We start from the raw sequence: 26,037 nt of genomic DNA, 5'->3' as shown, positions 1-26,037 counted from the left end.
CCTATTTCAAGAGAGCTCTGTAAGACCCCAAATTGAGCATGATGCAGCGCCCGAAACTGCTTAACTATTCATTAGGCTGTCAGCCACAATGCTGACTTGACCTCAGGATTCAACGAGTAAAATGTTTTTCAGTTCACCTTAAGACTAGTCACACTTGGATGCCTCTTAGTCTCTATCGGTGAGCTCAGTGCCTGTATTCGGCTACTATACTTTAAATGGTATATGTAAAAATTCTCACTTCTGGCAAATAAAATGACTAATAAGATGACAGAGAGGTCTGCAGGGTCTGAGGCTGTAGATTGAACCTTCTGCTGGACAGGTTCCCTGCGGCTTGTGCGGTACGCGCAGAACAAGTTATATGCATTTCTTGATCGCCGTGTGGTGGCTCTCAAAGGTTGACTCTGATTCTTTCCATATGAAACAGGTGGCGTTTCCCTCCACTTGAGGATAAGGCTGATAATCTGCTTGTGGAGGTTCTATTGTAATTCTTTTGGGGACCCTATATAAAAATTCTATTGAGCCCTCTCATTGTACAAGAGAGAGAGAATTTCTTGAGCGTGGCCAGAAGAGTTATACATCTCATAACAGCTGCTGAGTCTGAAGAGATCAGACACTTGCATTTTTCTTATTTTTTTTTAAATTTGACTGCCTTTTGCCTCCTTGCCCAATATTCATCCCTGGAGGTATTTAAAAGACGTGTAGATGTAGTGCTGAGGGACATGGTTTAGTGGTAACTTGGCAGTGTTAGGTTGACAGTTGGACTTGATGATCTCAAAGGTCTCTTCCAACCAAAACGATTCCATGATTCTATAAGCTTTTCCATATTGACTTGTGCTGCCACGTTTTACATTTGTACACAAAACCATTATGAGTTGACTGCAAATTTTTAAGATCAAGAATTCTTTTTTTGTAATGACTCTAAAGTAACTAGCTCCCAGAGAGTAATGATGTCTTTTATACCCCTCTGGGTGCTCTCCTCATTGAACCAACAAGCAGTGGGAGTGGGCTCTTGGATCAGCTCTTCAGAGCTTCATGAAGTCTGTTTTCTCATGTGGAAGACCTGTAGCCCCTCTAAGCTTGCCAGGAGCAAGTCTTGTCTGTGTTATACAAGGTGTTACGCACCGGGCTTGTTAACAAGCACGTACACGAGTGAGCAGTGATTACAGTGTTGATAACGTGTGGTCCATTTGGTCATCGGTCCTTTGATTTGATCACTCGGTCTACCTGAATAGAGAGTTGCTGTGAAATCAGAAGGGCTCGTTCACTGAAGGTGATGCTAGCCTGGCTGAGGACCTTCATGTAGTGGCAGAAGGATGTTTTTCACCGGTGAGGTCACAAAGAAAAGACTCGAATGGGTCTGTAATACAACTGATTTTTCAGGTGCGACATGGATGCAGTCATGTAGGATAATGGACTTAGAATAGGCCTAACTAGACGGAACATCTTTGGCTGTCAGATACTTTGCTACGAATATAAACCCTCTTCACTAATGTGTGCTTTACCCTCATAAAAAGGGAATGATATGAAGATAGTAAAACCTGTTTAAGGGCAGTAGCAGGTTCCTAGTAGTTCCCTGTCACTGATGGAACGTAATTTTGAAAACTATGCACCTATTTGCAGCTGACCTTGGCTTTAATTTAAGTGGCCTCTTTTTAAAGTCTAGGTACGTTTTCTAAAATTTTTAGATGTCTGTTTGGAACAAGTCTGTGAAAAAGGCTTTAAGCATAGAAATTGTGTTGACTTCTTGTTATGAGAGGCTCATTGGAGCACGCTTAGTTCCTGCGTGGTTAGAAATACGTATCTTGGGTTGTGGAGGACAAGGTGTCGTAGAAGAGGCCATGTTGGGTTAGCTTGGAGTATTGCTATGTTTTAATGAACATGTGGGTCTCTTCTGAATTATGGAAGGTTGTTGAATTGAGAAGAATAATAGTCTAGATATATGCCTACTCGAGGACCAGGTTTATAGGACAAGATTTTGGTAGGGATACATTGCCATAGCTTTACTTTTAGTTGAAAATCTGCTCAGGAAGAGGAGGTGTGTTGACAGTTTTGCTACTAAATCCTATCGATTGGATTCAATGCACTTTCCCCTACATGTTCATAGTATATGAGGCTTTTTACCTCATCTCAAGGATTTAAAATAAATACAGAAATTATATACGCGCTAACACCCTGACCAGGCAAAGGACATTATTGCTGCTAAAATGCATGAATTGTGATTAGCGACCTCATTCAGGTGTCACTCTGCATCAATTCATTCTCTGTTATCGCCCGGACAATAGGAGATGCTTCCGGGTGTGTGTCATTGTCTCTCAACGTATTTATCATATTTCTCAGTGAAGGGGTTATGAGATTGCTTTGAGAAATTGCCTAAGCCCGTCTCCTGTCATTCTCTCTCTGTGTTCTGCTGAGGTCACTCGGTGCTGCAACCCCATATGCATAAAATCTAGGCCATATTATTTTATGCTGTTTTGTCTTGTTGACTGTCTGACACAGACTGTGTCTGTGTCTCTTTTGGGTCACCTTGTTTCAAAAATGACCTGACAGAAGACTTTTAGAGAAAAGAAAAATTAAGATAAGAGGTGCTGACTAATTTGAAAACAGGGAGATGTGGAAATATGATGTGGTTGAGAATGGAAAATGTGATGAGACGGTAGTTAGCACCACCGAAGAATGCGGATGGGAGAAATTTCAGTCTGTAACGTGAGAGTAAGAAGACGTTGGAATTTAAAACCAAATAATTCTGTTCAGTATAATACTATTTTAGTAATGGCTCCATAAACAAGTTGATAATGTGAGGTCAGGCTCATCTAGGGACAATAAAAATGAATTTGTCAAGCTATCCAGCTAGTTTGGTTCTGCAAAATTGTACTTTCCTGGGGCAACAAGGAGGTGTATGGATAACTAAATTTTCAATAGTAATGGGGTTTTAACAGAATTTGGGCTTGCGCTGATACATTTTTCTCAGTGGCACATAATTAATTTGCTCTCATAAAGTTATCTTTTTTGTGATTTCAAGTAAGGCTGTATGTATGTTCCTCCAACATGACGTTCCTCCTGTATCCAATTTCTTCTACGTCTGGTTTCCCTCCTATTTTTGCCTGGCTTCTGGCTGACGAGCCCCTTGCCCTACCTGCCTCTCTGTCACTTGCTGTGAGAAGTTCTATATACCTCTTGGGGACTGTCGAAGTAATAGTTGCCTCTCCCATGTCTTAGAGTGGGTTGGAGAAGACACTTGCTTAACAGCAACGGAGGGAGTTTTTCAGGCAGCCTCATCTGCGTATTGCCCTGTCCCCTTCACTAACGTCGGTGATGGGCTAACAGCAGTTAGGGAAGGAGGGAGATGTATAGGTCCTTCCACCGTAGCACCTTCTCAGTTTCGCTTGGACAGGGTAGTTGTTAAGCTTTGTACAAAGTCTAAATGGAGGAGGAGAATGGTTTTTCTTCCACACTGGACTTTCCCATATTGAAAATGTGATGCTGTTACTGTTGAGAATAGCTGTCTCTTCTGATGCTGTCTTTACCATCACGTCCTGCATACTTCTGTCTGTCCCCTTAACTAAATTTGTAGAGACCTATAAAAAAGCAGTGTACCAGCAACGCTCCTCTTTAGGCACTGGTTGCTATTCTTTAGAACAAGAGGAAATGGCTTCCAGTTGCGCCAAGGGAAGTTTAGATCGGATATTCGGAAGAATTTCTTTACTGGAAGGGTCATCGGGCGTTGGAACGCGTTACCCAGGGCAGTGGTGGAGTCCCCATCCCTGGAGGTATTTAAGGGTTGTGTAGATATAGTGCTGAGGGACATGGGTTAGTGGTGGGCTGGTCAGTGTTGGGGTAATGATTGGATGAGATGATCTTACAGGTCTTTTCCAATCCAGGAGATGCTGGGATTAAGTATGAAGAAAATTGATATACACACCACTTCCTTTGGGATTACTTAAATACCTGTCTTATTGCCATTGTTCAGTGAATATAGAACTAATAATGTCTCCGTGGTTCTTATGAGTACCGTGACTCCTAAACACATCCTTATTTTTAATGAGACATACATCTGGCCACTTGGCCTGTTCTGTTCTGTCTCATTGTACCCTCCCAGACTTATCCAATGGCTCGTTCTGTTAAATCAAGGTGCTCTTCTGCCGCACCATTTGAGCGCTGTAGGTGACATCACTGGTAGGTGGATGGCCCATGCGAGATCCCCAAGAGACTGCTGTGTAACGCTGTGCGTGTGGCTCTAGCTATGTAAAACTGTAGTATGTGAATGAGACACAGTAAGCCGATAGGATGTTTTTTAAACAATAGCCAGGTTCTGTCCTTTGCAGGCTAGAAGTTCAATCTAGGATCGCTGGAGGGTAAGGCAGGTGGTTTTAGCCACAACATCATGCCAGGTCACTTCTCTGTCTGGTGGTTACAGCAGCAGATGTGCAACAGCTTCTTAATTTGTCCAGTGAACTCTCCAGCTGCCGGCATAAACAACTGATGGAAGTGGATGTGTGCAGATACTCAGCACTCTGAAATGAAGTGGCCGCGGCATGAACACACACCTCGTTAGCGATTGTTAACTGACACAGAAGACTGAAGTGTGGCGGTAAAGGAGTGAGTGCAGCTCCGATTCTGCCGCGGATCTTCTGTCCCGCTCTGGGGATCACAACTTCTGATGGGAAGACGCAGCAAGCATGTGGTAACTCCTAAGCTGCTGCAGTTAAATGTGATGGAGCCTGTCTGTCAGAGCTAGAAGTGCCTAACATATGGATTTGGGAAGTGTTATCTTCACATTTTGTTGGGGTTACACATGTACTTGAATTGCTCATTAAACGGCAGTGAACTTGATCAGAATTTTTCTTCTTTTCAAATAATAAAAAATTGTGATAAGGCAATGACTCATCACAAAATATTTAGGACTTTGCAAAGGTACATTAATTACAATGATTGGGCGATAAGGAATCCATAAGATCAGGTAAAGTGTACTACATTTAAATGAGGTTATGCTGTAGCACCTTCCTTAGAGTAGTAAAATCTTGATAACCGATGCAGTTGATAAGGCTTGATGTTTTAGGTTTCTGATCTTTTGTGTTGTTTAAAACCTGCCATACTACTCACTCATTTTGAATTATGAAATATCTTGTATTCTGTTTGTACGGGTAAGTCAATTTTTATTGACTTGAGATGCTTACTTTCTTCCAGGGGAAAAGCAGGTAGTCTCCATCCCAGTCTGCAGCTCTAGCTGGGAACTTAAAATGGTCTCTGATACCATGGTACTGAAGTGTACTTACTAATCATGAATCATAGAATGGTTTAGGTTGGAAGGGACCTTGAAGATCATCTCGTTCCACCCCCCCCTGCCCTGGGCAGGGACACCTCCCCCCAGCCCAGGTTGCTCCCAGCCCCGTCCAACCTGGCCTTGAACACCTTCAGGGATGGGGCAGCCACAGCTTCTCAGGGCAACCTGCGCCAGGGGCTCACCAGCCTCAGAGTGAAAAATTTCTTCCTAATATCTAATTTAAATCTCCCCTCTTCCAGTTTGAAGTCATTCCCCCTCGTCCTATCACTGCACACCCTTGTAAAAAGTCCCTCTCCAGCTTTCTCGCAGGTGCCCTTCGGATACTGGAAAGCTGCTGTAAGGTCTCTCCAGGAGTCTTCTCCAGGCTGAACACCCCCAAATCTCTCAGCCTGTCCTCGTAGGAGAGGTGCTGCAGCCCTCTGATCGTCTTCATGGCCTCCTCTGGACCTGCTCCATGTCCTAATGCATTTGTCTTTCCTGTAGCCCCAAGTAGGACACATGAAAATTGAACAACTCTGATAGAGAGGAAGGAGTGAGAAGGAAGATCCTCAGAAGTATTTAGGTACCAAACCTAAGCTGCTGACAGCTGACGTTAGTCACCTGAAGCCCAGAGAGAGGGTTTGAAGCTAGGTGACCTCTCTGCTTACACGCAGCATCTGTCACAGAACAGGGTATATGAAATCACACTCTTCTGACTCCTTGCCCGCTGCTGTGTGCTGCATGACAGTGTGCCTGTGGTGTCTTCTGGAAACTCACTGGAGGTTGTCTTGATGGTTTGCAGGTTACTGCTGGAACTGCTAGAGCTTCTCTTTGACAAGTTCAACGCTGTGGCTGCTGCACACTCCGTTGTCCTTGGACACCTTCAGCAAACAGTGGCCTCTCCTTGTAGCCAGTACGATGGTGATATCAAGCTCTATGACATGGTTGATGTGTGGGTGAAGATCCAAGATGTCTTGCAGGTAAGAATCCTTCGGGTGGGCACATTTTCAGTTTGAAACAGCTCATGGCCGGAATCCCAGAGAATACCTGTCAAACTCAAGAGACAGCTGTGCTGGAATTTGTCTTGATTTTTGGTAAGTGGCCACATTTATAACAGATTGTTTAACTCCAGAGAGCTTAAGTATCAGCAAAAAAAATTCTGTGGCGTCGTCCTTATGGTGTATGGAAAGGTTGATTCCTTTCGCCTACCAAGTGATTTATCGGAAGCTTTCAAACAGTGACATTTTTGTTCTGTGTTACCATGTCATGCCTGTCTCATAAAGTGTCACAGCCCTAATCGCTTGTCTTCTCTTGTCATTATGGCTTGGTTATAGTCAGCTGAGACACTTGCTGCCAGCATGTTTTCAGGGAATTCTGATTTGATTCTTTTTCTTGACTGTAGTGTTCTAAAGCTGTACCTTGCTTAAGTTTTATTCTGGTACCACGCCTGTCACCTTAGCATCTGAGACTCGCAGGCAGCAGACCTATCATCTGCCACGTGTCCGCTCTCTCGTTCTTGCTGTGAGGCTAACGCGTGCACATTAGAGGGTTTTATTTATTTATTTGTTTTGGAATTGCCTTTATATATAGTACACAGATGTACACCTCACCCAGTATTTGATAGAGGAGGCGAAAGAAATGAGCCCCGCATTATTTACAAGAGGTGGTAAAATTTATGATGGTCATTCTGCCTCTGGCCAGTTCTTGAAAAATGCTCTCTGCCTCTTACGCTAACACGCTTTTTCATTGTAGGGCACAGGTCTATTTAGCTGTTGCTCTAAAGGCTTGTTTGACTGTGCAGTGATGCACACAGGTTTCTTTGCTCACGCAAATACGGACAACTGTGTGCATGGTGTGTATTTAGATACTTCTTAGACACGGTAAATATAAGGTATGGGCCTTTGATCATGTCCACTGTCTCCTTGCCCGTTTATTTGTCTTTATAGTGGAGTTAGTATTTTTATTAAAGAGATCTTGGTCAGTTTTCTCCATGATACAAATTTTCACCTTCCTTCAGTATTGTTCTTGCAAAAATTTGATTGGGAATGTCCAGCCAGAGGTTAATGGTGGGTTTTCTAAACTAAAGAATGTCATAGGGCTGAAGCTGTCTGGTCTCGTTTAAAGGGAAGAGTTAAAGTTAAGGACATGAAGAATGGGCTTGGCATGGGATACCTCCAGCCATCTTCCTGTCATCCAAACTCTAAGAGCTTTGAGTTCTGCAGACATTGCTCCAGGACGACAAAGCCTTGGGAGTAAGAATCCTCCCAAGATTTTACCGTCAGTGAAGCAGAATAACAAGGCAGGTAATTCCCCCTATCCTTGAGAGTTTGTGACGGTTTCATTCCTCGGGAATGGTGAAATAGGGAATGAGTTGTACTGGCTATTCCCATACATTGAGAAAACTTCTGTAGGGAAGTGGAGAGTGAATGTGCTTTCCCTGGTGGGGAGAGAATATTTGATCAGGCTTTCTATAAAATGCGTGCCAAGAAAAATATAACCCACTAGCAAAGGTTGGCTGCTATTAGCCCGACAGCATGGGTGGCGGAGGGAGTCGGAAAAGCTTCCAAAAGAGCTTTTTTGATGCGTAAAAGCAGCACTTTTAAGATCCGCAATCTCTTGCTGGTTTAGGGTAAGAGATGAGCATTGACTGACATGGAAAGGAGGAAATCTTCCTATTCTTTGCCCAAAATCTTGTGGCTTTTTTGGTACTTTAGTCTCATAGGAGTGGATTTTTTATTTTTTTTTTACCTTACAGTATAATAAAAACTTTGAGCCCAAGACTAAATTATTTTTATCCCGTTTTTCCAAATATGGATAACTTTTTGAGAGGAGATCTTACGTTTGCGGCAGGGGGAGCAGAAAACTCAGTTTTAAAAGTGTTTATTTAAAAGTGCCTGCTGTGGGGGGAGGATGAAAACTTGGAGGAAGTGGGTTCGCGGCGGGGTGCATCGGGGAAACGATGCAATTCCTGCAGATCCTAATGAATGAAGTTTATTCACCGTGCTAGAACAATATCACACGACTCTGCAATTCACGTGGACAATCTTTTGCACGTGTACATTGTGCATCTCTGCATGTGAAATACATTACGGCGAGGTTATCTCTTTATAGTTTTGTACAAAAGTAATAATGTGTGCTCACGGTGGGCTGGAAATTGTCCTTTGTGGGAAACGAGAGAGTTGTTTTCAGCAGCTTGTTTTTGTAGCTGGATTTCTGAATGCTTCCTAATAACTGCGCCGAGCAGCGATGTAGTGTTGGGTAGGTGGCACAGTGTTGTGCAATGTTTCGATACTGAACATGCAGATATTGTGTATTTTTGACCTTCTCTGAGAACGGAGGAATAATACTGAACTTGTCAGGAGGAAGACAGAGTGACCTTTTAGAGGTGGGTACTAGAGTGCTAGAAAGCAAACACACAAACAAATCAGTTTGTCAAAATATTAGAGCAGCCTTGTTCAGGGAAACACAGTTTGCAGTTATTTACTTGTACCGGAGCCAGCTTAGCCTGTAGTCCTATTGCTGTACCAACAGGAGAGATTTGAAACTTGTTTAAATTTTAACTTGGCATTTTGTGCATGGAGCTAATTTAGCTCTTCAGTGTAGGAGTGGGTGGAATATCCTTCTGAAGAGCGTAATTACTGTAGGACCAAGTACTCGGCTGGAGAGAACTGTGAGCTGTGTTATAACGGCAGTTAACTGTTCGCATCGGTACCATCGCTGCTTCAGGACAACGCACTGAAGGGATTCTGCGTTTTTCTGGCACAATGCAGTGTATCTGCCGCATCATCCCATCCCAAACGATGAAGGCTGTGCTGCGTGAAAGGCACGGTGGTGTACATACTCGGGTAAAAGGCAGAAGGTTTTGGGTGCAGCGTAGTCTTTCTGCGTCGTTTTGGTTTTTCAGTCTCAGCCAAATCTCCTTAGCCCAGATAAGGGCTTTTCCGTCCTGTTGTGTTAGTGTCAGGGACCGACAGCGGGCGGATGTGCTACAGCAGTCACTCACACTCCGTTTGATGGTTCTTCCTCACTGTTATCTACAGCGCAGAACTTTGAACAGTTCATTCACTTTTTTTTCCACGCTGTCTTTTGATACTACGATGAGAGAGGCATCTGTCCCTGCTGAATAATACCAGTGTTCATTCAGCTCCTTCAGAAATGTCACCTTCCCAGTGACAGGATGATTGCGTTGTCAGCTGTTCTGTCTCAGTGCAGTACCCCACTGCTGGAGAAAATACCAATGACATCTCCACGTGTGCTCAGTATCCTGTTATCAGCTTCGGCTGGTGCTGTTTGCCCCCCAGGAAGGGATCTTCACTCCTTTTGTAGCGCTAGTATTTGTGGTTGGATCTTGATTATTTTTTTTTTTTTTTTGAGTGGTGTATATCTATTTTCTTGCTTCTATGGAAGAGAGGGAAAATCATGTGTATGCTCTGGGACATGTATCTTTAGCAGGGTGTCTGGTGCTCTATCTACTGAGAAGACACTGACAATTACTACTTTCCTTTTTTTTGAGGTCTTCTGTCTAATGCTTTCGGGTGTTTTCCAAAAATGGTGTGATTTAGCAGCCTAAACTGCTGAAACACCGTAAGGAAACTGGGGCGAGAGAAATTGAAGCCTACTCTCTGCCCACACGCTACTGTTCGGCTACTGCAGAGCTGGCGTTATCAGAAGCTGTTGATTGAGAATGCTCTTTGCGTGTGATGCTCCTCCATCCAGAGGCTGTGACATATCCTTCCTTACAAAGAGGAATGCCACAGGGCTGCGGGGTTTGAGCAGAGAGGTGGAGCGGTTCTGCGGTACCCGGCGAGGTCTGGTGACCGGCAACGTGAGCGATCGCGCTGAAAAGCTGCACTTAAATTGTATTTGCTATGCCGTACTTCTCCGGGAGTGCTGCTGGAGCACTCGGAGATGTATTTCACGGCTGTGCTGCTGTGAGCTGCACCACTCTGAGCTTTTGTAAGCGAATTAATGGCAAAAATTATCGGTCCTCTTAGGCATACAGGTGAGCAGGGGAAAGACAGTGGAGTTCAGCAGTCTTAGTGCTCAATTTACCCCACCACATCCTCATGGAAAAGGTGTAGAGGGTTCAACTCCATGCCAGTCTGTGCGGATCTAAGCCAGCTGTGCTGGGATCCCATTTCTTCCTCCTCCGCAGCCCAGGATGCTTTCCTCGCTCTGGCAGCGTTGCTCATTTTCCCGACAGTAATCTAATTTGAAAGAGTTGATTTGGCCAAGTAGTTTCTGCTGGCTGTGGTTTCTGCTTGCTCAGGTCCTTGAACTGTGTCAGTGTTGGCACAGGAGCGAGCGAGAGGGAACGCACCGCGAAGAAGGAAAGCGAAGGGTTTATCCTGGCAGCTGCCGCGTTCATCAGCCTAAGCCGCTGTGCAGAGCGGCACCTCGGGGTACCCGCGCGTGCAAAAATAAGGTGGGTTTTGCTCTTGCCCTGGGTGGCTCAGCACAGGTCCGACAGCCGTGCAAAATACTTACGAAAAGCGCTTGTGGTGTTAAGAGCAGGAGCTTAGGAGCGATGTCCTCGTGAGCTCCGAACCTCTCCGCGGTCGGGATACTGTCTGACTCTTCATTTAAATAAGTGTGTCCTGGAATAGGTAACTAAATCTCTTTTTGCTGAACCTTTGCATTTACAGGATGAATGAACTATTTGCGACACAGTTAATAATTGTAAAGTAAAATAAGATTCTTGGATGAGAGGTATTGGTGTTAATATGCCATAAATGCTGGTTGAAATGTCAGAGCAATATGTGAAACTGCTGTTGGGTTTGGGAAGGTGAGGCCTGGTGAGTACTGTGTCCAGTTCTGGGCTCCCCAGTTCAAGAAGGACAGGGAACTGCTGGAGAGAGTCCAGCGGAGGGCTACAAAGATGCTCAGGGGACTGGAGCGTCTCTCAGCGCCCTGGGGCTGTTCAGCCTGGAGAAGAGACGACTGAGAGGATCTCATTGATGCTTATTGATATCTAAAGGGCGGGATCTTATCCTTAAGGGGAGGTTGTCAAGAGGATGGGGCCAGACTCTTTTCAGCGGTGCCCAGAGACAGGACAAGGGGTGACGGTTACAAATGGGAACGTGGGAAATTCCGTCTGAACGTGAGGAAAAACTTCTTTCCTGTGAGGGTGGCAGAGCACTGGCACAGGCTGCCCAGAGAGGCTGTGGAGTCTCCTTCTCTGGAGGTATCCAAAACCCTCCTGGATGCGTTCCTGTGCCACTGCTGGAGGTGCCCCTGCTCTGGCCGGGGGTGGGACTGGGGGAGCTCCAGAGGGCCCTTCCAACCCTGACCATGCTGTGATTCTGTGAAGTTCACCAGGTAATATTTCGAACCTAAAGTAGCATTATTTTTCAGAAAGTCTCCTTACAGAAATTTAATGGTTTCGTGGTTGTCCTGAAAATGATGTGCCTGACAGTCTTTCTGGTTCCTTTAAAATGGACTTAAATGTGTGGAACTGATGCTCCTGGACTCCTGACTGGTTTGTCTCATTAATGCTCACATCTCATTTAGCCGAGAGGATGATGGCCATAGAAGCGATTTGTCTGCAGCTTTTGAAAAATACAATTTCAGTCCATCTTGGGTGTATGGAGGAGGGAGAGAGAGCGTTCTACTCTCCAGGATGCTGATATTTAAAAATGGAATTTAGGTAATTAGAGTAGGTCACTTGGCACTTTTTTTCCCCTGTTTCCTATTTGAAGTAAACTCACAGCAAGCACGAAGAAATCCAGCACCGGGAGTGTTGCACAACCTTTTTTTCTGCAAATACGTGCCACTAAGAGCACGAAAATTTCCATGCAAGTTTGTGGTCCGGGACGAGTGTCTTCTTTCTGAATCTAGGAAGGGATGAGATTATTTTGCGGGAAGGCATTTCTTTACATTTCGGTCTTGCCACGAAGGTATGTACTGTCCCGCCTCCTCTCTCTGTTAAAATGTTTTATAGATTTGCTCTAATTTACCTAATGATTCAAGCCTTCTCCTTACATTTTGAAACAGAAAGTTATCTGGTACCTCTCTTAAGCTCTTAAGAAGATGCTCTTGGAATTTGGGATGGTTGAAATCACCTTGATAAAGGTGAAAAAGTGCAGAGATTTCATGTATTTCGCAGCTAGAAGGGCAAAGAACGGCACACTGTCCTTTTAAAAACAAAGAAGATGAAGTAGAAACGCACAAAATTGATCTTCTTTTCTTTTTAATGGGATGGTTCTGGCTGAAATGAAGTGTGTTTAAAACCAACTGAATTGCTTTGGGGAGAGGAACCTGGAAGAGGCGCAGAGGTGTGCTGTCCATCAACGCTGGATTGTCGTCTTCCCCAGGAACGGTCCGTGTTAACTGAGCTGTGCTACATTCGCGTGGTGACACAGCAGAACTTTGTGGGAATACAACTGCCTTAACAGCTTTGCTTTCGAGAGACATTTTTATCCCGGAGCTGTTGATCCAATGTAGTTCATAAACACTAATGTTTACTGTGAAGTTCAAAGAGATAAAGCCCTGCATGAAAAATGAATTGTTTGAACAGTGTACTGGTGCGGTTTATTGCAGAAGAGGTCACCGAGCTTATGGTTTGGCAAATTTTTAAAAAATTAACTCATTTGATGAAATGTTTGCAGGTATGTGAGCAAGGAAAAAACTCATCCTCTTCTCTCCGTGCTGTAGAGCATCAAGTTGCTCCATACTTGAAGGGCTCTTCATTTCAGGTGGATTTTCCTTTTAATAATCGAGCAGAGCTACGAAGTTATAGTATTAAAGGGGTTTTGGAGTGTATACCTAAATATTTAAGTAGCTGAATTCACGTGCATTCAAAGCATATGCTTAAAGACTCTCTTCTGAAGGAGGAAGAAGGCGTACAAATTCTTGCAAAGAGCCCCAGTGGTAAATAATTTCATAAAGGTGTTTAGTGTAGTTGTGAAAGTGGAAGCTCTGGTAGGTGTTAGGCTGAGAGAAAGTCTGCGCTGGGGAAGAGGTTGGGAAGAGCGAATGGGGCAATGCCATCTTCCCTACTTTGATATTTGGCGGTTGGAATGAAACCTTTGCATTTTGAGTCCTGGGCCACTGTCAAATGCTCAAATGCTTTCGAATTTATACAATAAAATTTGCTGAGAGGGGCTAAGAAGGTTGTGAGGTGGCCGTCACACCTGATGTGAAGGCTCTGTTTAAAATTGTGAACAGGAATACGGGGAATTCTAAATAAGGCGTGCAAAATTTCCAGCCTGTAAATTGCTTGTTAGCCTTCATCTTCTTGGAACTGTTAATTAATGGGATGATGCAGAAGCAATGGAAAGTTGGCTGCGGATACATGCAATAGCTTTCATTTTAACCATTTCCCTGGATTCTTGGACAGTTTTCTTAGGTCTGATGTGCTTTTTTTTGGTTGCTATCAATGTCCACCGCTCTTTGTTCCTGCTGTCAGCTAGAATTAGGAGAGACTACAAGTAGTTCATCAGCATTTGCAGACATGTTTTGTGGGACTATAAAACTCCGTCTCTTTTGATGTGCTGAGCTTATTCACACTTGGTCCCCGTGTGAATGGCTTTAAAGGCAGCGAGTCGTACTCTTACGAGCATCGTAAAAACGCTGTGAACGGGAAAAGGCCAAACGCTCGTCATGTCCTCACTGCGAGACGTCTCATCTGACAGCAGCGCATGAGGGATTCACGCAGGCAAATTCCTGCTAATGTTACAGAGTAGCTGATATCCCAGGGAAATGTTTGGAAACTGTTTTGCCTAAAAGCCTTTTGGCTCCCGTGCTGCGTGCTTGTGTTTACCATGTGTGACATTTACAAAACCGTAAAGTAAAATCTTTCTTTTTCCTGAAGTTTACCACTTCTTGCTCTTTATTTCCTGATGCGAACTCTCAACTTTGTTTTGGGGTGCTTTTTTTTTTTTCAGTAATTGTGACGTAGGGAAACTGCAGAATTGCATTAGCAAAAATCCTTTTTTAAAATTTCTCTTTTCTTATCTTATTTTCCGTGGTATTTTTGCTCGTGGCCAGGCGTGTTTGCAGGTGAGCCCCTAGCAATGAACTCCGAGGACTGAGGCCACGTGTGTCAAGAAGCTCAACCCTGCTCAGATAGAAACCATCAAGGCTGTATCCATTTTACTCGGAAGGGGCTGCGAGGGTATTCACAGAATCACAGAATCATCAGAGTTGGAAGGGACCTCTAGAGATCATCTAGTCCAACTCCCCTGCTAAAGCAGGATTGCCTGGAGCACATTACTCAGGACTACATCCAGGCGGGTCTTGAAAATCTCCAGGGAAGGGGACTCCCCCACCTCCCTGGGCAGCCTGTGCCACTGCTCTGGCACCCGAACCATAAAGAAGTGTTTCCGTGTATTTGAACGGAACTTCCTGTGTTCCAACTTGTGCCCATTGCCCCTCGTCCTGTTACTTGGAACCATTGAAAAGAGGCTGGCTCCATCCTCCTTCAACCCACCCTTTAGATACTTGTACGCCATAATAAGGTCTCCCCTCAGCCTTCTCTTCCCCAGGCTAAAGAGTCCCAGCTCTCTCAGCCTTTCCTCATAAGGGAGGTGCTCCAAGCCCTTCATCATCTTAGTTGCTCTTCGCTGGACTCGCTCCAGCAGTTCCCTGTCCCTCTTGAACTGGGGAGCCCAAAGCTGGACACAGTATTCCAGTTGTGGCCTCACCAGTGCAGAGTAGAGGGGGAGAATGACCTCCCTTGACCTACTGGCCACACTCTTCCCTATGCAGCCCAGGATTCCATTGGCCTTTTTGGCGACAAGGGCACATTGCATTGTATTAATTTCTTCTTTTCTTTCTCCTTTATTCTGCCAGCCGTGCTACTAGCCTCTCGTTGCCCTCCGTTCATACACACGCTCTCCCCCATCTTTGTTCCCTCGTTCCCTTTCTTCACCACCCCCACACTCAGCTTTGCTCCAGGGCTGGAGCCAGAAGAGAAGGTTTATGGAGATGCGTATGGGAGGACCTGACACTGCAGGTGGGACAAGAGCAGCTCCTTGTCACTTGTGAAGGCAACTGCGATTCTGCGCACATACGCTTGGAAGCTGTTGCTGCTGCAGCTCTGGACACACAGGCACCGCTTTGAAATGGGTTGTGTATCGCTAGTAGTATACATAAAACATTTTAGGAACATCTACTTCACAGCATGCTTCTCATCATCAAAGTGACTTAGTCATCTGATCTCACCGGGGTGATGCCATTCCGCGTTTTACACATGGGGGAGCTGATGCTTGAATGAGTGAAACAAACTGAAAGGTTGGGAAGTATTTCTATTATTTCTAGTGTGCCTGGTTTGATGCTGTAGACAGGAGGTTGTATATTGTGTGAGGTTTTGATTCTTTTTAGTGAGAGTTTCTTGGATTTTGTTTGTTTGTTTGTTTCTCTTGACGTGGATGTTCTGCGCCACTGAGAATGAGGACATGAATATGCAAAGAACCCGACAAAAATTGGAGAGGACCGTCTTGCTGGTCTTGCTGATGATTTGCAGGCTTCTATGTTTTGTTTATTTTTTTGTTTTTTTACTTTTTTTATGGTTGTGCTGACCAGCTGCCTTTTGAAGTGGTTTGAGTAATATGTCATCAGGTTTATACGTGTATAAGCCTTTCAATGGGCAGTGCGAACTCTGGTTGTAGATAATGAAGACCTGAGTCTGAAGTGGTTGGACTGTGATGCTTGAGGGTATGTGCGTGACTGGCAGGACGTGGTGAGAAAGCATTTAAGTGTAGAATCAGCCTTAATATCTTTTTCTTAATTAACTTAGTTTGTGTTTATTCTTTGGCCGAAGCGATTTCTGCTGGACAAGGCTTTCACCAAGTTTTAGCCAAAGTGCTCAGCTGCGAGAGGACACAGGCTCTGCTTCTATATATATTGTGCAAACGCGTATGTACAGCCCACCAGCAAGCGGCTGATGATTCACCGGTGATCTCTGGGCTGAGAGAGGCTGAAGAGCTGGGAGCCTGTGTGCTTTGCAGGAAATGACAAACTCCCAACTTTGTTTGAGAACCACCAACCTCCCTCCGCCCCCAAATCCTTCTGTTATGCTCCGCCGTGTTCTGGTAATGGCGTTGTAAGTCAGCGGTTTTTGTCATCTAAACATGAATTTAAAAAAATAAAAATATCCCAATTGACTTGTCAGAAATAAACTTGGGAGAAGCCGCTTTCTCTCTCTTCTGGTGGCTGAAATGGAAAATCTGAGTTGCACTTCATACCTCTCTTCTGTCTTGTTTCTTTATAGGAAGTGCCAATATGACATAGACAGACTTTGAATGGGCTGATTTTTATTTCTCTATTATAAATATTCTGATTTAATTTTTTTTTAAAGAACAAAAAAGACTATTTAAAAAATCTGAACTAAAATCAACATTTTTTTTTTTGGTGTAGTTAACAATCTAGTTTTGGGGTTTTTTTTGTTGGTTTTACATGTTTTTAGACTCTTTGGAGAAGGTTTCCCAATCATCTTTCTTATGAGGACAGGCTGAGGGACTTGGGGCTTTTTAGTCTGGAGAAGAGAAGACTGAGGTGGGATCTTATCAATTCTTATCAATCCTTCAAGGGAGGGTGCCGGGGGGATGGGAACAGGCTTTTTTCAGTGGTGCCCAGTGACAGGACAAGAGGTAATGGGCACAAACTTGAATGTAGGAAGTTCCATCTTAACATGAGGAGGGACTTCTCTCCTGTGGGGGCGGCAGAGCACTGGCACAGCTGCCCAGAGAGGGGGGGAGTCTCCCCCTCTGGAGCCATTCCAAACCCGCCTGGACTTGTCCTGTGCCACTGCTGGAGGTGCCCCTGCTCTGGCGGGGGGTGGGAGTGGGGGAGCTCCAGAGGGCCCTTCCAACCCTGACTGGTCTGGGATGCTGTGACTGGTGAGGGTTGGAAGGGACCTCTGGAGATCATCTAGTCCAACCCCCCTGCCAGTCACTGGTTTTAGCTGTCGATACGTAAAGGTATGACGGGCCTGCTGATTGGACCTTTTTTGTCATTTGCAACACCAAAAATCGAGTTTTAAATGTGAAGTATGCTCTCCTCTGCCTTATCAAGTGGGATAATGATTTGCATGATCATTTAATGAGTATTTCTCTAACCGCTTAGCACGTACATCGACGTCTTCTGAATGGCCAAGAGCCAGCAGTAGGTAATGGAACTTCATGTTGGGATTTACATAAATTCTAAATAATTGTACAGTGTTTCTGCAAACCCCGTTTCCCTGGCAGGCTGCACTCTGTGGAACTCCCAACCCATATGCCTTCACCAAACACAGCCACCAAAATAGGATTTAGAGAGATCAAGAGAAAATGAGCATGGTGAGAACAGAAGAGCCCAAATCCTGACCTTGTGGAAGCAGGAAAAGAGAATTGATTTAGTCAGTACTGCTTCGTTTCAAGATACGTGATCTTTGTAACTCTCAGTTTGCCCCGTGTTGGCCACTTCAGTACACCGGAACAAATGTGGGATGGGAGAAGTAAGCCTGATGATTTCCTGATGTCAGCAGCCCTACAGGTTTGTTGGACCGAGGACGCCAGTGGCTTTTCCAGTTTAAGAAAATAAAATTTTGATATTGACATATGCATTCCCTCCATTTAAAGATTTAATTTTGAGATTTTCTCCAAAAGCTGACGACTAGGAACCAGTAAAAAGAAAGCTGAGAATCTTCTGTAACCTGAAAAAATGATAAAAATAATGTTGATCGAACTTTATTTTTGCGTCTGTTCTGTCTTCTGCCCGTAATAAACACCTTGTGTTTTTAAGGAGGAGCAACTTGAAAACATTTTGATTTTACTAGGTCTGCATTTCTCACTTGTAGTCTGTCCCTTCCCTCCTTCCTCGGTGTTCCTTGTCTTGATGTATGACCTTCGGAGAGATTGTAGTTCTCACATGGGTTTCGTATGCAGATTTAGAAGGCCACTGTTTAGAATTGGGCCCGGTAGAGTTAGATAATGGTTGGACTTGATGATCTTTAAGGGATTAAGGGAGTGGAGCATCTCCCTTATGAGGAAAGACTGAGGGAGCTGGGTCTCTTTAGTTTGGAGAAGAGGAGACTGAGGGGTGATCTTATTAGCGTTTATAAATATATAAAGGGGGAATGTCATGAGGATGGAGCCAGGCTCTTCTCAGTAGCAACCAATGATAGGACAAGGGGTAATGGATTCAAGCTGGAACACAAGAGGTTCCACTTAAATTTGAGAAGAAACTTCTTCTCAGTGAGGGTGACAGAGCACTGGAACAGGCTGCCCGGGGAGGTTGTGGAGTCTCCTCTGGAGACATTCAAAACTCGCCTGGACGCCTTCCTGTGCAACCTCATCTAGGTGTTCCTGCTCCGACAGGGGGATTGGACTAGATGATCTTTTGAGGTCCCTTCCAATCCCTAGCATACTGTGATACTGTGATCTTAAAGGTCTTTTCCAGCCATAATGATTCTATCTATGATTTGCTCTGTTAAAATCATCCAGCTTGAGCTTCCAGGCTTGACAACGGTGCTCTTTGCTTCCACATTACAAAAGTGGCTTGCCAGATTTATGGCTGATGTAAGACTGGATGTTGAAGCTTCTGGTTTCGTGCAACAGCTACCAGTGATGACAGCCCGCCGTAGGGCTGGTGGTCACTGGTGGACTGTAGACAAGCCCTTCATTGTTCTCTTCCCTGTTCTTTGAATGTGGATCTTCAGCACAGCCCTACAGGTAATTTCAAATGTTACAGTGTTGAAGATCCACCTGAAGAACAGGAAAACTCCGTATCTATCAAAATACAGAATATACATATACAAAAATAACAGCTTTATTCTAAATCAACACGTTTATTGTTGCTTGTAAGCAAACGTCTGGAAAAGACAGTAACTGTGTTCATGCTAGGGACCATGGAAACCCATCTTCACCTGAGAAAAAGGGGAGATGAGGGAATTGGTTAATTAAATGTGGCCTGTATACACACTTTCTACTCTTAGTATGTAATTAAATGCCTTGTAAAGCTCTTCGGGGTCCTCGTTTACTGGAAAAAGCCTAAAAAATGTGTGACTGTTGGTGTACTCTCAGTGAAGCTGTGAGCTGGAAACTGATTAAAATAATAATCATATGTGTTGCATTGTTAATTCATTCTTTCCAGTAATAAAAGCTGGACTCCCTCTGCTTTGCATTTATAGCATAGGCTTGAAAAAACATCAAAGAGCAGCACTAGGAGAAGAGAACGAAAAATACGTGTGTGCTTAGCTTAGATGCTGTGGGTTTGAGTGATGTGGTTCTGGTGCCTTTATTTACTGGAGCATTGCCTTTTATTTTTAGTATTACAGTGCGACGTAATGTCACTGATCACTTTTTACCATGGTTTCTGTGGGTGAAAAGTTGTTTCCCAAAGCTTTTTTGGTGGAAAACTTGGTGGTGGTGCCTGTTATTCCCAGTGTAGCAGTGGCTGAAAGGCCCTGTAAAGTGCTATAAAAATAACTCTAAAACTGTGCTCAACTCAGTACTTGTTTTTCTGTAGTTTTTATTGAGCCACTCTGTGAATTTCTGTGATGGATGGGGTTTTCCAAAAGAGCCGAAGGCATTTAGGATCTAACTCCCCTGGCAATCCGCTGGGATCTGGGCAACTAATTGCTTTAGATTCTTTTGAAAATCCCAGATCTAATTTTGCGTTATAATAACAAGATTTTATAGGGGGGGGCGAGGGGATAAACCTCCAAGAAAAATAACACTGTGTGTAACTTCTTATTTTTCTTTTTCAATAGGCAGGGGAACTGTTTGCCTCGCCTTTGCTGATGGCCGAGGATCTTGTGTTGAACACCTCCTTGGAAAAGGCTCGGAGCAGGAGGGCAGGCGGAAGGGTGGAGGATGAAGGGCTGGTTGCTGTCTTTTCCAAGGGCTCACCGATGTCCATGTGCAATACCAGAGATGAAAGTGCTAACAGGACTCTTGTCCGCTGCTTGGTAGATTCATTCCAACTGCAGAAAGGTTAATCGCATCATTAATTTTCTCTTGTAGGCTTAAGCAGTTGGAAGTTGCTGCATATGACAGGGACAATAATCCAAATCAGTTATACCTCCCAGCGGGTCTGTAAATAGATAAATCAGAGTGGTCCCTTCAGCATAATATCAAAAATCTTCCCCTCTTCACTCACAAAGGACAATGAAATAAACCAGTAGATTTACATATGATTAGCTAGGACACAATAAAAGGATGATCTCACTTTATTATGATGATTTGGTGCTCTATTCCCTTGCTGTTGAGTCGGCGTGTCACACGCCTGGTGCCCTGTTGGAAAAACTGCATTTTCCAGCCACGTTACCTGCCAGAGTGATAAACGATTTTGCCTTTGAATTGTTCTCTCACGCTAACCTCTCTTGATAATTTGCCTTAATTCACAATGGAGTCTTTCCTTTAGAGCCCGTCTTGGTCCTAATGTGGAAAAATTAAGACGTTACCAAAGATCTGTGGACGTGATGACTGCGGTGGAGAGTGTTCTGAGAACTTTTGTAGTCTCTCCGTAACAGCGCTGCTAATGTCTCCCTGTTAGTACATACAGATCCCTGCATTGGACGGGAGATTGAGCCGGTGATGTCCTTCGGTTTGTGTGCAGTGGGGTGTCGGACACACAGTTCACCTCTTGCCATTCCACCCAGGGAAAGCAGCAGCCTGTGTGTTTGTATCGGTACGTTCTTCTTCAAACTGTGTTGCTCGTAGCTCTTCAACTGCTTGTCTAGCACAATACTGTAGATTATTTTTTTTCTTTTCAAGATAGCCATGTTTTCACTCTGGAAGCTTCAGCTTCCTTCTGCTTTACAAGGCGAGTGCAGTTGGGTAACCTTTTGTAAAGGACACTTTTGTTTCCAGTGGGACAGGTGGAATTCTAAGGTGCCGTGTTTTTGAGGCATTCTTCTCAACACCGCATTGATTTTTTCGGTGTCCTGCGTGCCTTGCAGTTCTTTGGCTCCTAACGTACACTGCTTGGGCAATTAGAATATAGGTTCCTAAGTATGTTTCAGATAAGCTGCGCTTTTGCCTTCACGCTTGGAGGAATACTGAGCAAAATAAAGATTCCAGGGGATGGGACACTTGTATCAACTGTTCAATTGTGAAAATAATTTTCCGTGTGTGGTTCGGTTTTGAATAGATATTAGGAAGCAATTTTTCCCTGTGAGTGTGGTGAGGCACTGACCCAGGTTGCCCAGAGAAGCTGTGGCTGCCCCATCCCTGGAGGTGTTCAAGGCCAGGTTGGACGGGGCTTTGAGCAACCTGGGCTGGTGGGAGGTGTCCCTGTCCATGGCAGGGGGGTTGGAACTCGATGAACTTCAAGGCCCCTTCCAACCTGAACCATTCTGTGATTCTGTGATAGGAGAACGTCACATTGCATTTGAGCATCCTTCTGATGCAGTTTTGTAGTGGGAAGTACTACTGAAGGAGAGAGAATTCCATCACTAACTTCATGTGTGGTGTGGTTCAAGACAGCAGTGTCATACCAACAACTAATTAGGGCTCTGCTTAAAGTAGAACTGTGATTCTCTTTATGCTTATACTGATTACTAATTTGTGATTTTCAAATCTTAGTATCTGAGAGTTATTTGGGAGGATGAATAAAGCCTCTGCACCTCTGGGCAATGGGTATGTTAATGCATCTGAGCATATGTAGATCACAAGATGCAACGTTGCCATACAAATGTCTACAAGGAGCAGTCAGTCTTCCCTTAATGGGTGCCTGTGTGATTCCTTTACATTCTCTGAGGCCGCAGGTTGTATACAGCGGGTTAGAATTCGGTCCTTGCATTCCCAAATCCTACTTTCCTTTTGTAGCAATGATTCTTTCAGCATAATATTCTTTGGTTTAATATTCTTCAGAGACTGATTTTGAGAAATGTTCTTTGTTACTTATGCTTCATACCTCCTGTTATGCCAATACTCCCTTTATTTTATATATACTGTTTTTTTCTGAAAACTAGCTAGATGTTAATCTGAATTTTTGCGTCGACAGCCTTCAGTGTATTCTGTGGCCAAACACCAGCAGGAGCAAAACGCTATCCTGGTTCTTACAGCCCACCTAAACATGTGTTGACATTCTCTGCAAAGTCATTTGAACGCAAATCCAAACATCAAATACCCGAGTGAAGGGATTCTGCAGGTGCAGATGAGAATGAGATTATGAGACTTATCTCCAAGGTCACAAAAATGCGTTCTGCCTTTTGCAAAGTCTTTATTGGGATGCGGAGTGGATCGTTCACGGTGTGCTGTAACTGGTCCTATTCGTTCCCACCAGTTCAACCTCCCGTGATGAGCGAGAAGCGCTACCCTTGTATTTTCCGTTAGCGCTTTTTTAAGGCCAAGGGTTCAGGTTGAAGGTTTTGTTAAACATTCTTCTCTTTTGCATTTAGTTTTGCTGTGAGCTATATAATTAACAACTTCCTTAAAGATCGAGTTAAAGGTTCGCATATTAATTGATGGTATAGAAACACAGTCTCCTGCACAAGTTGTAATAGTTCTTCATGGGCTGTGTAAGATTATTGCGTGATCTATTAGGGAACTGTTCTTTTGGGTGCATAATATTGTGCTGTATTAATGATCCTGAGAGTTTTTGGCTTCATTCGGAAAGGTTGCGTAGAAGGAATGTGAATCCCTTTAGCACCTCTCAGCTATAGCCCCCTCAGAAATGTAACTCAGTGTCTGCTAAAGGGGTAAATTCTGGAAAACGAGAGTAGTGCAGTGAGCGAATATGTTCAGGGTAAAGCAATACAGTTAACTTCAGGGGAAACTTATTAATTTAGGTTTTTTTTTTTTTTTTCCTGGCTGGTGTACAGAGATTAATATGTGGCTTTTGTAGCCTGAACTGAAGACAAAACAGTACCTTTAATGAGAAAAAACAGACGAGCTCAGTTTTAAAAGAGTCTAAAAGTAAATGCTTTGCAGGACAGATGCTCCAGAGCCAGCTTGAGATGAGCGGGTTCAGATATTGGTCAGTTGATTTGCTCAGTATAGTCCCGGTTTATCGATACCCAAATAATTCCTGTGTCTGCCCACCAGACTGCTGCACGGCCACCGTGTAGAGCTCGGGATAGACCGCTGAAGTTACGGGCAGCCACGTGCGTGTTTGGGCAAGGGAAGAACAAGGGAGTCGGTGGTATTGAAGTGGGGTGGTTTTTTGTGCTTTTACTCTTAAAATAACCTCTCTGGTGCTGAATGGCTTAATCAGATATATATGGCACTGTTTACAGCTCTTCCAGCTCCATGCAGAGCTAATTTAATAGTAGTACGATTATAATCCCGATTCTGTGAAACCTTCCCTAGTGGAATGGGAGTGGAGAAGCAAAATTAAAAAAAAAAATAAAAAAAAATAAAAAAAAAAAAATTTTTGCTATCTTGTGGACAAAAGATCTTTTGAAGAGCTCCTCTACTCTCCGCTTTCCAATTCCTTTCCTGTGTTGAACGGGGCTTTTCCACACCCTCAGCTTTCCTGCCATTGTGTGTCCATGCCTTCCGCCTGCTGAAAATGGCTTTATCTCTTCTCTGTGCTCCTGGCTAACATATCGGAAAGGTAAAACTTCTTGAAGGTGCACAGACTATTCAGAATACCTTCATGAGCACAGAAGGGAAACTTTTGGAGCTCAGCTCGCTGTGTGCCGTTAGCGGCTCGAAAAGGCTCTATGCGGTATCGAAGGAGCTGCAGTAGCTCCGTGAAAATGCTTCTGTTGCACTGACAATGGTCGCGGGGATTGTTGCTCCTTTTGGGTTGGAGTGCCAAATTTGGGGGGTTTCGGGGTGTTGCGTCTGTGTGGCGCTAGGGAAGGGGAAAAATAAAAAAAAAAAAAACCAAAACAAACAACGGCTGGTCCATCCAAGGGGAAAGATCGATCCTTTTGGGTGAATGTGAACTTTTTTAGATGTACAAGGCTGTAATTGAGTTTGTAGTTGTCTCTTTTTTGCCTTACTAAAGAGTCTGATGGCGTGTTAAAATAATATCAGTCCCAGCACCTCAGCGAGATCCTGATGATGCTGGCATTTATGCACCTGCTTAATTTGGTTTTGCAAGTAAGGCCGGCGAGACTGCCTGGGAGACTTCACTTAAATTATGTGCTGCCTTAGCAGAAACAAGCTGACTTGGTGCACTTAATGAATCCGAAATGATTTCCACAAAGTATTTGCTGAACCTCAGCTTATTTTTGCAATCTTGAAAATGGTTCATTAATTGATGGGAGACTGACCATCCCTTTGGACAAAAGAAGTTAGGTCCAAATTACAGTTTCACTTAAACAGAGCTGACTTTCTCATTTTGATCATCAGTAGAGCACCACCAGATAGTTGCATTTGTTTTAAAGGAACCATTGGGTTTAAGACACTATTTTATTTTATTTTTCCCTCATCTGCCACATTCTGTTTTGGAATCTTCACAGATTCATGAATGATTGAGGTTGGTAGGGACCTCTGGAGGTCTTCTGGTCCAACCTCCCTGCTCAAGACGGGCCGCCCTGAGCGGGTTGCCCGGGGTGGTGTCCAGGCAGATTTGGAACATCTCCGATGTTGGAGATGCACAATGTCCCTGGGCAACCTGTGCTAGTGCTCAGTCATACTCATGGTTAAAAAAGTGGTTCTTGATATTCAGAGGGAACCTCCCATGTTTCAGTTTGGGCCCACTGCCTCTGGTCCTGTCACTGGGCACCACCGAACAAGGCCGGGCTCCATCCTCTTTGCCTCCTCCCTTCAGGTATTTATACGCGTTGTTGAGATCCGCCTTGAGCCTTCTCTTCTCCAGACTGAGCAGTCCCAGCTCTCTCAGCCTCTCCTCATATGTGAGGTGCTCCAGTCCCTTCACCAACTTCCTGGCCCTTCACTGGACTTTCTACAGTATGTCTGTGTCTCTCTTGTACTGGAGAGCCCAGCACTGGACACATCACTCCAGCTGTGACCTCCCCACCCACCCACAGTTTCTGCTCTACACCCAAGGTTCTAGTTGCTTCTCCCTCAGCTTCTGAAGCCGCCCATCCTTGGATTATGATCATCTTTAGAAATCTTTAGAACAAGAGGAAATGGCTTCAAGCTGCACCAAGGGAAGTTTAGATTGGATATTCGGAAGAATTTCTTTACTGAAAGGGTCATCAGGCATTGGATCGCGTTACCCAGGGCAGTGGTGCAGTCCCCATCCCTGGAGGTGTTTAAGGGTTGTGTAGATAATAGTTCTCAGGGACATGTTTTAGTGGAGGGCTGGTCAGTGTTGGGGTAATGATTGGACGAGATGATCTTACAGGTCTTTTCCAATCCAGGAGATTCCGTGATTCTGTGGTCTTTGTTCAGTTGATCTGTTCAGGCTTTTAGTGATTTTACGATCCATTATATGCTGTACATTGTGTATCACTGTAGGGTAGGGTCATTCTTTAACTATAAATATTCATGCATGTTGTGCAGTGAAAAGCAACTTGCTGTTGTTGATTTCTTGCATAGAATGCACAAATCTTGTCTTTACATCTTAAAGGGTGAAACCTGTAAATTGCCTGTTTTCCCAAGGCATTAATCGGTGTTTTTGGATTCCTCTTGTCTGAAGAGGGACTTGTCTGAAGAGGGTAGCAGATAGAGTATCGGGTTGGAGAACGGCGTGACCAAATTGTCGATTTGGTTTTCAGTACGACCTTGGACAAGTTGCTCACGTGAAGGAAGGGGATGTTTTGCCTCGTAATAAGGTGTGCTAAACCAGAGGCTGTGAAAGACAACATAAAGGCTATTGCGGTTTAATGCTTAAATTTGCCGGTACATTATTTATATAGGCCCGTTGTTTTCTTTGGGGGATTTGTTCCTGTAATATCCTTTTTAGATCTTTGTTCTCATACGGTCTGGTTG

The 26,037-nt window shown here is 44.2% G+C and overlaps 1 protein-coding gene across 1 annotated transcript in view; it reads left to right on the top strand.

The window, feature by feature from the left end:
- The window catches only part of EXOC4 (exocyst complex component 4), a gene marked incomplete at its 5' end in the record, with an annotated part of 449,694 nt that overhangs the window by 68,439 nt on the left and 355,218 nt on the right, over window positions 1-26,037 (top strand). The window contains one exon of the mRNA XM_082492311.1: window positions 6,063-6,240. Within this exon, the coding sequence (XP_082348437.1) occupies window positions 6,063-6,240 (178 nt within the window). The remainder of the gene's footprint in view (window positions 1-6,062; window positions 6,241-26,037) is intronic.

This window comes from Vanellus vanellus (assembly GCF_965231255.1).
Source record: "Vanellus vanellus genome assembly, chromosome: 1".
NCBI lineage: Eukaryota > Metazoa > Chordata > Aves > Charadriiformes > Charadriidae > Vanellus > Vanellus vanellus.
This window is presented reverse-complemented; position numbering and strand designations above follow the sequence as displayed.